Raw genomic sequence first — 14,286 nt, 5'->3', positions numbered from 1 at the left:
TAAAACCATACTCACTCACTCACTCACTCTGAGATGTAAGATCGTGTACACATAACGGTGCGACTTTTGATATGTCATCAAGAAATGTACAACTTACGTTGTTTAGGCAAGCATTCAAAATATTCTGTTCAAGACCTTTGAAGAATAAAGATCAGATCTATGATAAAATATGGCCACCACAAAATGACATTTCCAGTAATATCAGGCAAGTGTAGATCTCACTATGTGAATATCTGGACCTATGACTGGTTTGTGGTATGCACTGGTCTGCATGCAGATTGTTAATAATCTTGTTGATGTGTGAAATCTTCCACAGAACATGGCGGAATAATAAATAATAATAATAAACAAGACAAATACAATATGTTAGTTACTTGACACCACTATTAAATAATCCTCAAAGATCTACTTGATATTTGTTGAAGCATATAATACCCCATTGCCGAGTGTATAATTAAGAAACCTAGATTAGCCTAAATTATAACAAATCAATATAACACAATGATTTCATTCCCATTAAGATGTCCAACGAAGAAAGCAAAAGTAATTACACTGGTCACATGGGTGTAACTGCTTTCTATTGAAAGAATGAACACTGACAGTCTTAAAGTGGCGTGTGAGCCTAATGGTCTGACTTAAATAGCTTATCTCTCAGATTAGACATGCCTGTTGAGAAGGGAGTAAATAAATACTGTTGCTAGTCTAAAAAAGTCCATAACACTCATGTCTATGTGAATAATTCCTAACCATTAAACTGCATGTGAAACATGACAACCATAGATGCTAAATGCATCTGAATAAATAGTTTGTCACTGAATGACAGTAATCTCATTGATAGCGTCAAGCAAAGTTAAGTGACGTTTCTATGGCATCTTTGCGATAATTTCTATACTCAAATATGACTGTCAAACAACGCGACTATTGATATGGCTTAAAGAATAGAAGATAGAGACACAAGTCACAAGTCTCGAGCTCACCTGAGTTGTACAAAATAATGGCGGCCATGTATAAAATTGGATCGCAATTCTGTGAGCACGTTTATGAGACACTATAGCTGTCGTCTGGAGACACAAATAACACTATAAGTCAAGCCACACCAAACGTTCTGACAGTATGTTGAATAAATACTTGACTATACTAAACTTATAATGCATAATCCAAGAGGATGAATCAAATAGATCAACTAATAAATCACTATATGATAGAACGTTGCAGAATATACTGCTCCTGGAAATCTTATTAATCAAACAGAATAATTCAATGAGCGATGAGGATAAGTTTTCCAGAAACCTATTCACCAAAGTAAAGTACAGTGTTCTGGAGATGGATATGGCTGTGAAAGCGGGGAGAGGGCAAAAAGGACAACGGGAGGAAGTTTCTGATTAACAACGTGATCAAACAAAACGTAAAATAGATATATCTGTGACTTTGCTGTTGTTTTGGTGTCCTTATCTCACTAGTATATGAGCACATGGTATACCTGCCTTACAATGATGTATTACATTCTTATAATGTTTGAGTGTCAGCTAATGTTTTTTGGGCTGTAATAAAGCCAGTACCAGACCACTGCGGCAAACAAGATAATTCACGACGGCACCAATGATACTGCATCCCCAGAGGAGGTGCGCACTGTACTCAGCAAAGTACGGTACTTATCTTCCAGCCTTTCATCACAGCAGAAGCAGCTCGCACTTACTCCTCACAGCAGTGCCTATACGTTTGAGGTTGGTTTGTTGTTTAACGCCGCACTCAGCAATATTCCAGCTATTGGGATCGATGACATGCATCACCCAAGTCAGCGGAAACAACCCACATACAGCTGAGAGTACGGTATGTCAGTGCAGCTGTACAGAGAACTGGCCTCCGCTACTCTGGTCCCTTGCCTGTCGCACAACGTGTACACGTTTTGAGGGTTGTGGAGATCTTTGTCTTTTGTCGGGATTGGCATGAAAAAAATTGTGCTAAATTTTACCGCTGTGACGGATTTTCCGACTCGGCAGTAAGAAAAAAAATCTTAATTGAGAATTATATATTTGTTATACTTTCTTGACTTTTACGATCGGCGGATCCGTAAATCAATTCATATAAAAGCCTGAGGTTGAACCTGCATTAGACCTTAAGTTGATTTACGATACACGATCAATTTCATCTAACCACAGACTCGTGGATGTCACCAAAGTGGTAAATTCTAAGATCTGTTTCCTCACTGGTTTCGTTGAAAAACCATGGAACATGCAACACTTATACAGAAATAATGGTTGTAAAATACATTCAGGGGGATTGTGTATAGTTTGGTTTGTATTTCAACCAGCAATATCTAAGCTGCTTTGTATACCGGGATGTCCTGTAACTAATCGAGTCCAGGCAAAGCTAATCAATGGATGGCAGTATGTTCACTGTTAGATACGATGACACCCAATCAGCTTCTGATCCTCCTTTTAATTGGTGGAGTTCGGCAACCTATTCTGATGAAATACCCGTTTGGGAGAACTATAATACGAAATATATGTCCAACCATAACACATACGTCTCCCCAGTCCTACCCTTAATCCTTACTCCAAATTTCAACCAAAATCCTGTGTGCGGTGTCTCATCATGAAAACTAAATTAATTTTTTTTTGCTGTAGGTGATACTTTTGATGTGCCTATAAAGTATTGTCAGCGTATATGATGTAAAACAGTTGTTTTATTAGTGAAGGGACAGCTGAGTACTGCAACAGCATCACTACAATGTGATCAAAATCGAATTTCAGCTCTTGTGATTTAATCTAAGACGAAACTTAGCTGAGGAAACTATGACCTGAATCCTTCTCATTTGACTGTATATATAATATCAAACTGGTTTATCCATGTTTCACAGACATGTCTGTCAGTACTGCAACAACAGACTACGTATGACAGAAGGGCGTCATCTTGGGATTTTTCAGGAGGTGAAGATTGCACATAAAAAAAGGTTGGCATGTGTCATAGGGTTCATGTATTTTCTCCACTTTTGTTTAAAGCTGTTCAGTTACTGAAATGCCTTATGGAAATAACACGTGTTCGCCCATCACAAATCCTATTTCAACATGTCTTCCCATCCTACCACACGTGTCCCCCATCACAAACCTCAACACATATCTCCCCATCCCTATCCCTAACTCATACCTCCAGTATACCAACCCATTAATGCATGTCTCTCCTTTCAAAAGCACCTAATACATGTCTCCCCCATCCCTGCCTTCATAAGACGTGTCCCCATCCCACCTCCCTACCACATGTCTCCCAATCCAAACCCTTTACCACATGTCTCCCAATACAAACCCCTTACCACATGTCTCCCAATACAAACCCCTTACCACATGTCTCCCAATACAAACACCTACCACTTGTCTCCCCATCCCAACCCCCTAACACATGCCTCCCCATCCCAACCCCCTACAATATGTCTCACCATCCCATCCCCTACCTCGTGTCTCCCCCCTGGTAAAAACTGTGCATGGCTTGTGAAGCAAGGTGTGGACATGGTTCTAAATACATGCCAGGCATCATGTATAACCTACATGGCATTGATCTTCACAGCTTAGACGTAACAACAGCTATTATTAGACTGATTCAATAAACTGGCATGACCAACGGTGTAATAGTATATATGATATCAAATAAGAAATCTGTATGTCACGTTCAACAACTCAGTTGTCAGGGAATTCCTCAAAGTCATGCGTGTCCAAATCTATCTATTTGTTATTCTACCACCACAATACTATATCTCCCAGACATGAGCTTGACATTGGGATGATTACCATTAGGTGGATTTGCTGGTGACTCACATGTGAAGATGCACTGAGACGGTTTAGTAAAATATGGGCCCCTCGCATGCACGGCACCATCCTCATATTCATGCCAGGCATTCGCCTTAGCACTCAGGTCACGTGCGCAATATACATGGCAGGCAGCCGATAACGGGACACTCTCAAACGATGGCTGCTACCGTATACACAGTGATAGGTGACGTCCATGCTTTCACAATGTGAATGGTAGCTGTGTTGAGTCAGTGAAATAACTTTAAAGATGTCAATGAGCACCTCTAACCTCTTGACAACATGGTCTGTGTGTGAATGACATGTAGCTTTACATTGGTTTTGAGATACGATACATTAACATACAGGTATATTTGAAGCAAGGATATGTACACAAGTAGATGGTGAGGCGAGGTCAGACGAGGAGAAATAGTCCAGTATAGTTCACTCATATAGTGACGTTCATGCACGTTCGTGAATGTAGCTGCTTATACTATTCTGGAGTAATGCTGGTTTTATGGTGCTAGCCCACTGAAATACCATGTCACAGTTTAATTGGAATTCCCTTCTCAGAGACATTATTCTGACACGAGCTAACCACGCCTGGTATTATTTTCTAAATGCCGAGTTCGATTCCCGACATTCGTACAATATGTGAAGCTATTTCTGGTGTTCCCCGCCGTGGTATTGCTGGAATATTGCTAAAAGCGGCGTAAAACCTCACTCACTCCTCACTCTAATTGCCGAGCGCCCAGCAGGGTAACAACAAGTACCACCTGTTAACGTCTTTGCCGCAGCCAGGGGATCAAACCACTAGCCATCGCTATACTGACCGACGCTCTTTTCACCAAACTCTGGACGCGGTGTAACACAACGAGAGAAGTGATTGGCAGGAAGCCACTGAATGATTTTATAAGGACACAAAACGATGGCAATGTTGAAACAATATTTCCCCAGCCAATCAAACATAATATCGACTTACTGGGATTACGTCAGCAGGTAACCCCTGTCAAGTGAACAGTGATTTTTATTCAATCATCTACGTAAAATCAACACAACAAACCAACGTCAATCTGTCAGGATTATCACGGACTTTCTCCCTGATGCACATGCCAGCTGTCTAACTGAAGCGGGAAGTGCAAGCTGTTGTTTTGCCGAGGCTTGGAGAATCATAAACTGTTTAAATCCTTATCTTACTGGTAATCCAGAACCAACTCAAAAAATGCGGTTGAGGCAAGAAGACGGTGCACAGAATTTGCATTTGATTAAAGCCGCACTCAGCTATATTCCAGCTATATGACGGCAGTCTGTAAATAATCGAGTCTGGACCGGACAACCCAGTGACTGATATCATGAGCATCGATCCACGCAAGTCGATCCAACCAAGTTAGCGAGCCTGACCATCCGATGCCGTTAATTGCCTCTTACGACCAGCATAGTCGCCTTTTACGACAAGCTTGGTTTCGTTAAGTGTTAATCACGAACAAATAAACATACCAAAGCTCACAAATGTTATATTTGGGAAAACAATCATTTGTAAAGCACACATTTTAGCACGTTTCCGTGAAAAAAGTACTTGAATTTGTATTTTCCTGATATTCTCAGACTGGGGAATTGGCCTATAATGTCCTTAATTACATGTAGAAAGAAAAACAAATGAATCTCAAGTATTGTCACGATAATTCTCCACTGTTGTTATCTATACACATTTGCGGTCACCGTTTTCACAGTCATAGGGTACCTCACATCAGCACGAACTATTATGTGCTATTGAACTCGCCACAAGAACTCGTTGTTAGCCGAAACAGGACACGCACATATCAATCGTTCAACTTGTCGCAGACTACCCACTACCCCTTTATTCACAATAGACTGCGCCAGTGGGATGACATCATACATATTCATACGGGTTCATTATTAGGTCACAACTGAACTTATCCCATCTTAACGATATGCTATTTACGGGAGGAGCATCATATCCAAATATACTGCCACAAGAATAGCATGTTGTGAAATTGAAGTGGTGTTGGACGAAGCAATACATCTACAACACTGACGAGTTGTCGTTTTATGCCATACTCATACTCATACTCATCAGCATTCCAGTATGGAATATCACGCAAGTGGTCCGTGTTCGATTCCCCACATGTGTACAATATGAAGCCCATTTATGGAGTCCCCCGCCGAGATATCGATGACATATTGCTAAAAGTGACCTGAGACCATACTCTCACATTATTCATAACTAAAAAGCTCATGACATCAACAAATGATATGACCCGTGAAGATCCGGGGTAGAATAGGTCTTCAGTAACCCATACTTGCCGAAAAGGCGACTAACAGGATCGGGTGGTCAGGCTCGCTGACTTGGTTGATGCATGCCATCGATCCCAATTGCGTGGGTCGATGCTCATGATATCAATCACTGGATTGTCCGGTCCAGACTCGATTATTTACAGACCGCCGTCATATAGTTAGAATATTACTGTTTGTGGCGTTAAACAACAAACAAACAAACATACAAAGTGTCTAATCGTAGAAATGTTTAATTAAACCACAAGCCTCTCGAGTGGTCTAACGTACTTAAACCATATCCAACATTTATAGCACCTCAACTGCCTAAAAAACATTGTTTTGTTAAAGGTATTTTGGAAGATATCAAGAAACTCAATGCTCAACTTTGAGACCACTGTGTAAGTTGGCCCTGGGTGAAGCACGTGAAATCTGTCCCCCGAGCCTTTCGCAGTGCACCTTGCACTTTGCCGATTTGCGTTATGAAATGTATGTCCCAGGGCAAGTATATCATTCATTGTGGACCAACTCGAGCACTTTTATCAATCACTTAAATATTACTTGCCCATGTTGATGGTCTTATCATGAGCAAACATAGCCCTCATCAAGATAATAGTAATTTCGTTTCTATCTGTTCGTTTCGTTGAACGAAAAGCTACCAAATAGCATGTACTGTACAAATACTTGAATTCATAGAGTCACATACCTATAAAATAATCATAACACATATTTCACAGTTCATAAACGGATAAGCAATTAGTCCTGATATAACTTAATATTTAGTTGTTAATTTCTCATAATTCTTTGCCTTGTCACATTGGCAAAAGACTACATTCATTTATCTTCAGTGCGGGTTCCGATCCCGCCGACGACAAAGGTTTTTCATGAAATTGTTCTATCATCAAGATAAATGATACTGGTTGTCAAGATCACGTGGAAGCCTTGGTGTCTTAGTGGGTCAATCGCTGACTTTGTGTGCTGGCGATTAGGTGCGCCATTCTGACAGTGTGGGTTCGAATCCCGGACGGGACTAAACCGCCAAAAATACAAGAATCTGTACTTAGCTCAGAAAGTGTCACCCCAAATATACTATCCAAAAAAAGTAGGGGAGATGATTTACAAGATTTATTTCACGGAAATTGTGAACCCAAAGAGGAAACAAATGACGAAAAGACATTAAGGGAACATTTGTCAATTTATTCCACACCTTTGGTACTGCCGGTGAAGCACAGATTTTTCCATACTAAGGGCAAAACCAAACCGAGGGTCAAACAGCAAAGTTGCCATGATATGAAAGCAAAGTCAATAACGGGTAAAGACCCCTCCGTTGGCTAGACAGGCACGGATACGACATGGCATACTCCTTACGAGGCGTCCCACGTCATTTTGGTCAAGGTAATTCCACTCCTGTTGCAACGCAGCACCAAGTTCTTTGACAGTGGTAGGACGTTGTTGACGTTGACGTAACTACTGTCCAAGCATGTTCCAGACATGCTCGATGGGGGACAGGTCCGGACTCAGCGCTGGCCATGGTAATGTGGTGATATGCTGCTGTTGGAGGTAATCTGTAACAATCCTGGCCCTGTGAAAGCTTGCATTGTCATCCTGGAAGATGAAACGGCGGCCATGACGACGTGCAAACGGCACAACATGGGCTGCCAAGATGTTGTCCCGGTAGTACTGGTCTGTGACACGTCCGGCAACAACATGTAAGTCTGTTCTTCCAGCAGCAGTGATGCCTCCCCACACCATTACAGATCCACCCCCAAATTGATCGTGTCTGATGACGAACATCATGGAAACGTTCGTTTCGTCGACGACACACTCCTACGCCAGTCCAGGAAGTGCACAGTGAACCTCGACTCATCTGAAAACATTACATTGTTCCAACGGTGATTATCCCAGCGTTGACGATCCCAACACCAACGGCGTCTTGCCCTAATGTGATGATCTCTCAAACATGGAATGACGCGAGGACGTCGGGCGTGAAAATGACCTCTGTGCAGTCGATTTCTGATCGTCTGGGCACTCACTCTCACACCAGTGTCTGCTAGTAGTCGAGCTCTAATCTGATTAGCCGTTATGACACGATTTCTCAAGGCTAAAGTACGGATAAATCGATCCTGTGCATGAGTTGTCGCCCTTGGTCGACCCGAGCGTCGTCTATCGTTAACAGAATGTGTAGCACGATATCTGGACAATAATCTGCTTATGACAGACAGACTGTGAAACGTTCATCGCCCGTGCCACAACGGTTTGTGTTGTGCCAACCTGTAGCATGCCAAGGGCACGTAACCTTTCATTTTGTTTAAGTCGGCGCATGTCACCCGTTTGGTAACTGAGTTTAAAAACAATTAAACTGATGTTTCCACCTTCAAATTTCCTTCCACGGTGGGTATAACCTTCAAATTCAAAGTCGTGCAATTTCACTGGAAAATTTCCTCTGTAAGGATCTATATTACTTTGTCTCGTATTCATTTGCATTTGTTACAAGTATGTTCGCAAAATGAAATATCCCCTACTTTTTTTAATAGTATATAACATTCATTACAAGGATACACACTGTTTAAATGCAAGGAGGGGGAACGGGCAGCCCAGTCGTCTAAGGCGCCGCGATTCGATGTGCAGAGTTGCGTCCCTTGGGCACGCCAGAAACCTATGATTGTGGGTTCGATTCCAGGATCGCCCCGATTATGTTTCTAGGTTTGTCAGCACCATACCCATGCTCGTGGGTTTCACCGAAGTGGTAAACGAGACCTGCATCACTTAGGGCTTTCCTCCCACATTAAGCTGGCACGCCGCGATATAACTGGAAAACTGTTAACAGTGGCGTTAAACCAAACTCACTCACTCACTCACTTAAATGCAAGGAATCTGACGATCTTATAACGTCGACTACTGTTTTTAAGCTGCTCGTTGTTATGTAAACCTTTATGTTTATTCAAATTACGTTTTGCCTGGTGATACCGTCCCCTACTGATCTTACATAGGCGTCCGAACCAAGGCTTAGATCTATTGCATTCTGATGACACGTTCCACACCAAATGCTGATTTGGCTGAGAGTAAGAAACTGGTCAGGTCTTTTGGTTCTTGCATTAAAATTTCCAACCATTATTACATCAAAGTTATCTCCATATTTTACAACATAATCTTGTCAACAGGACCGCCTTCGCGGTCGTGTGGTAGAGCATCCGCCCCGGCTGCGCCATACCAAAGGACGTTAAAAGATGGTACTTGATGGCTAAAAGGAGGACAGGTCAAATCGGAGTCAGTATACTGTGTCTGAGTGGGGTATACGTGTTAAACTGCGGCGAGGTATCTCAGTGGGTTAGCACTATAAAATCGCCATCATTCCGGACTAGTAAGAGTAAGCAGCCAAACACACACGTGCATGCACGTCGCTATATAAGTGCAATACTCTTGAACGCGAAGTTTAATGCTATTTCACCTCACCTCATCTAATATTCTCAACAAGCAAACATGCTGTGATCATAACAAGAAGATCCCTCTAGTGGAATGTACTGACATCCTACCAATATATCCTTGTCACTTTTCACCAGATGATATGAATGTTTTGTCCAAAGGACACAATCACAATTAGTCCTCACTTCTGTGACCAGGTGAGACATATGTCTCTTAACAATAGCAGCTAGACCACCTGCTTCTTGTGGAGGAGTTACTGTTCGTGGTGTAAACATAACACATAGGAAGATTTGATAGTATGAATGTCATCAAGTTTGGTCTCTGCAAAGAGACCAATATCCAAATTATTAATAAAACCAGAGAAGTCAAGATTTATCAATTTGGATTCAAGTCCACACACATCAATACACTTTATACACAGCTTAGTCATGTTTTAGGGATTGTTGTTGTTGTTGTTGTATTACTGTAGTTGTAATTCTTGTTGTTTATTGTTATTCTTCCTTGACACCTCTATGGGTCACTGTACTTTGCCTTTTCCCCAGGTTGAACAGTTGCTGGTGGAGATATGAGTGGGTTTGATGTCTCTCTGCTATTGCTTAGAGGAGGGCAATCTCTCTGATATTGCATGTCTCTAGTGTTATTATCATGTTAGTCACTGTCTAAGCAAATTCTTCTGTTCTCTAAGTACGGCCTGTCCCTCACAAACACTGCATTTTTACCATTTGACAAAGAACATGTATTTCAAGTTTGGGGGACAACAGAGAGCTTAAAATGCGGCGCCGTTCTATTTCCAGCTATGACGTCATATCGTGTGCGGTGTGACCTCATAACAGTGACGTGCTGTGTACAACAAAAACCGTGCCAGGCTTGATTCATTTTCTTCAGGGACATGGAAGTATCGGCTTCATGGAGACAAACGGAGTATCAGTGCTACACACTTTCATTGTCTGCCATATATGCGAGCAAGGTACAATGATGTAAACAAACGCTTTTTCAGCATAAGAAACGTCATATTTATTTTATCGGCGTTTTCTGTTTTTCAGATCCACAACCCAAACAAAACACTGGACTCAATCCATGCGCGCTAAACTCAGTCTCATTGATAACATTAAAGAGTTCGTGTTAAATTCTGTCATGGTAGAATTGAGATAAACATGTACAGCCAGGTTATACAGCACGTTCAGTTTCAGTTCAATTTAGCGCAATGAAATGTAACTTTGCTCGACTTTGAAAACACAGTATGTTTATCTCCTTGTAGACATAAAATGCTACTACGTTTTGACCACAATAAAAACACATAGTCTTTGTAACGTACGTAAAATGTCTTTACTCTCCGGGTGAAAATTGTGTATAAGCTGACAAAGCAAGCGGTATAAGCGTTACGTTGTGAGAATTGCACGACCCGATTTCACAATTCCCACTCATGATATTGGTCGTGTTATTTGATCAGAGCAGGCATACCCAATAGGTACCTTGGCTCTTCAGATGGAGCCAAACGTGCAGGTCGGGGATGTGGGACACGTATAGACAATCTCTTCAGACCTCAGTTTCAACAGTATATGTCTCTATGGGTAATAACCCTTTTCTAACATCTTGTGGTCCCATTTAGAAGCTGAAGTATAAACTGAAGACAGATTTGACATACTGCTTTCAGCTTCTTTATTCTTTCCTTGCAACGTCTCGGTACAGATGCTAGAACCATTATCAGGCTAGTGAAACAGGTATCAGCATCTCTACCGAAGTGTCAATGACAGAATATAGAAGTTTCAGGTAAAGAGGTGATAAGGTTGCATGTGGTTTCACTATGGGTGGATAGTGAGCTGCACCACCAGTGTGTAACATTATCCGTATTATTACACATCTACAGGGACACAGACAATGCACTACACTGCACTTCTGGTAGCTGATATGTCCAACTATTGATTAAATTTGGTACATTGTTTCAGCACGCATGGTGGAAGAAAGTGAAATGGGGGTACTTACATATCGGTCGGTCAAACGTTGCTGAAACAGAAGATGTTTTCATGAGAACATAGACAGTTTATCCCAATGTGTGCACACCAAAAGAAAATAAGATTCATCAGATAGTTTTCAAGCAAGTGCATGAGTGAATCGCTGGCCATTTGTGCGTGTATATTTCAACCACTTGGTGCGTAGGATAACACCCAAATCCACGGTATTCCCAGGAACGCAATACACAATGAAGAGATCACAAGCCCTGTGTTCATTATCCCATGACTATGAACGAAAGCAGGGATGCAGGGATGAGTGCGCCGTTGTCACCTGTAACGGATTACCTTCAATGTTTCGTTTTTTTGCCAACCTGCCTCTGTCATTAGATATATATATATTTGGGTATTTTCACTTAAGGGAATGAATATTGTATGGCATTACACGTACATGTCCATGGACTTCATCTAAAAACACGTCTCCCCAACCCTCTAACACATGTCTCCCCATCCCAACCCTCTAACACATGTCTAGTCATCCCAACCCCCAACACATGTCTCCCCATCCAAACCCTCTAACACATGTCTCCCCATCCCAACCCTCTAACACATGTCTCCCCATCCCAACCCTCTAACACATGTCTCCCATCCCAACCCCCAACACATGTCTCCCCATCCCAACCCTCTAACACATGTCTCCCCATCCCAACCCTCTAACACATGTCTCCCCATCCCAACCCTCTCACACATGTCTCCCCATCCCAACCCCCAACACATGTCTCCCCATCCAAACCTTCTAACACATGTCTCCCCATCCCAGCCACCTACCACATGTATCCCAAACCCTCTAACACATGTCTCCCCATCCCAGCCACCTACCACATGTATCCCAAACCCTCTAACACATGTCTAGTCATCCCAACCCCCTAACACATGTCTCCCCATCCCAACCCCCTAACACATGTCTCCCCATCCGAACCCCCTAACACATGTCTCCTCATCCCAACCCCCTAACACATGTCTTCCCATCCCAACCCTCTAACACATGTCTCCCCATCCAAACACTCTAACACATGTCTCCCCATCCCAACCCCCTAACACATGTCTCCCCATCCAGACCCCCTAACACATGTCTCCCCATCCCAACCCCCTAACACATGTCTTCTCATCCCAACCCCCTAACACATGTCTTCCCATCCCAACCCCCTAACACATGTCTCCCCATCCAGACCCCCTAACACATGTCTCCCCATCCCAACCCCCTAACACATGTCTCCCCATCCCAACCCTCTAACACATGTCTCCCCATCCCAACCCTCTAACACATGTCTCCCCATCCAAACCCCCTAACACATGTCTCCCCATCCCAACCCTCTAACACATGTCTCCCCATCCAAACCCTCTAACACATGTCTCCCCATCCCAGCCACCTACCACATGTATCCCAAACCCTCTAACACATGTCTCCCCATCCCAGCCACCTACCACATGTATCCCAAACCCTCTAACACATGTCTAGTCATCCCAACCCCCTAACACATGTCTCCCCATCCCAACCCCCTAACACATGTCTCCCCATCCCAAACCCCTAACACATGTCTCCTCATCCCAACCCCCTAACACATGTCTTCCCATCCCAACCCTCTAACACATGTCTCCCCATCCCAACCCTCTAACACATGTCTCCCCATCCCAACCCCCTAACACATGTCTCCCCATCCAGACCCCCTAACACATGTCTCCCCATCCCAACCAACTAACACATGTCTTCTCATCCCAACCCCCTAACATATGTCTTCCCATCCCAACCCTCTAACACATGTCTCCCCATCCCAACCCCCTAACACATGTCTCCCCATCCCAACCCCCTAACACATGTCTCCCCATCCCAACCCTCTAACACATGTCTCCCCATCCCAACCCTCTAACACATGTCTCCCCATCCCAACCCCCTAACACATGTCTCCCCATCCCAACCCTCTAACACATGTCTCCCCATCCCAACCCTCTAACACATGTCTCCCCATCCCAACCCCCTAACACATGTCTCCCCATCCAGACCCCCTAACACATGTCTCCCCATCCCAACCCTCTAACACATGTCTCCTCATCCCAACCCCCTAACACATGTCTCCTCATCCAAACCCCCTAACACATGTCTCCTCATCCCAACCCCCTAACACATGTCTCCAAATCCCAACCCCCTAACACATGTCTCCTCATCCCAACCCCCTAACACATGTCTCCTCATCCCTACCCCCTAACATATGTCTCCCCATCCCAACCTCCTAACACATGTCTCCCCATCCCATCCCCCTAACACATGTCTCCCCATCCCAACCCTCTAACACATGTTTCCTCATCCCATCCCCCTAACACATGTCTCCCCATCCCATCCCCCTAACACATGTCTCCCCATCCCAACCCTCTAACACATGTCTCCTCATCCCAACCCCCAACACATGTCTCCCCACCCCAACCAACTAACACATGTCTCCCCATCCCAACCCCCTAACACATGTCTAGTCATCCCAACCCTCTAACACATGTCTCCCCATCCAGACCCCCTAACACATGTCTCCCCATCCCAACCCCCTAACACATGTCTCCCCATCCCAACCCCCTAACATATGTCTCCCCATCCCAACCCTCTAACACATGTCTCCCCATCCCAACCCCCTAACACATGTCTCCCCATCCCAACCCTCTAACACATGTCTCCCCATCCCAACCCCCTAACACATGTCTCCCCATCCAGACCCTCTAACACATGTCTTCCCATCCCAACCCTCTAACACATGTCTCCCCATCCCAACCCTCTAACACATGTCTCCCCATCCCAA

General features: G+C 43.6%; 1 protein-coding gene across 1 annotated transcript in view; it reads right to left on the bottom strand.

Annotated features, from left to right (window-relative positions):
* Positions 1-7,865, bottom strand: part of LOC139460323 (serine-rich adhesin for platelets-like) — an 84,062-nt gene extending 76,197 nt beyond the window's left edge. The window contains exon 1 of the mRNA XM_071241815.1: positions 7,563-7,865. Within this exon, the coding sequence (XP_071097916.1) occupies positions 7,563-7,865 (303 nt within the window). The remainder of the gene's footprint in view (positions 1-7,562) is intronic.
* Positions 7,866-14,286: the final 6,421 nt, after the last annotated feature.

Source organism: Haliotis cracherodii, unplaced genomic scaffold (assembly GCF_022045235.1).
Source record: "Haliotis cracherodii isolate W230 unplaced genomic scaffold, xgHalCrac1.p SCAF_14, whole genome shotgun sequence".
In the NCBI taxonomy this organism is placed as follows: Eukaryota; Metazoa; Mollusca; class Gastropoda; order Lepetellida; family Haliotidae; genus Haliotis; species Haliotis cracherodii.
The sequence above is the reverse complement of the archived record's forward strand: the minus strand, read 5'-3'. Positions and strand labels throughout refer to the sequence as shown.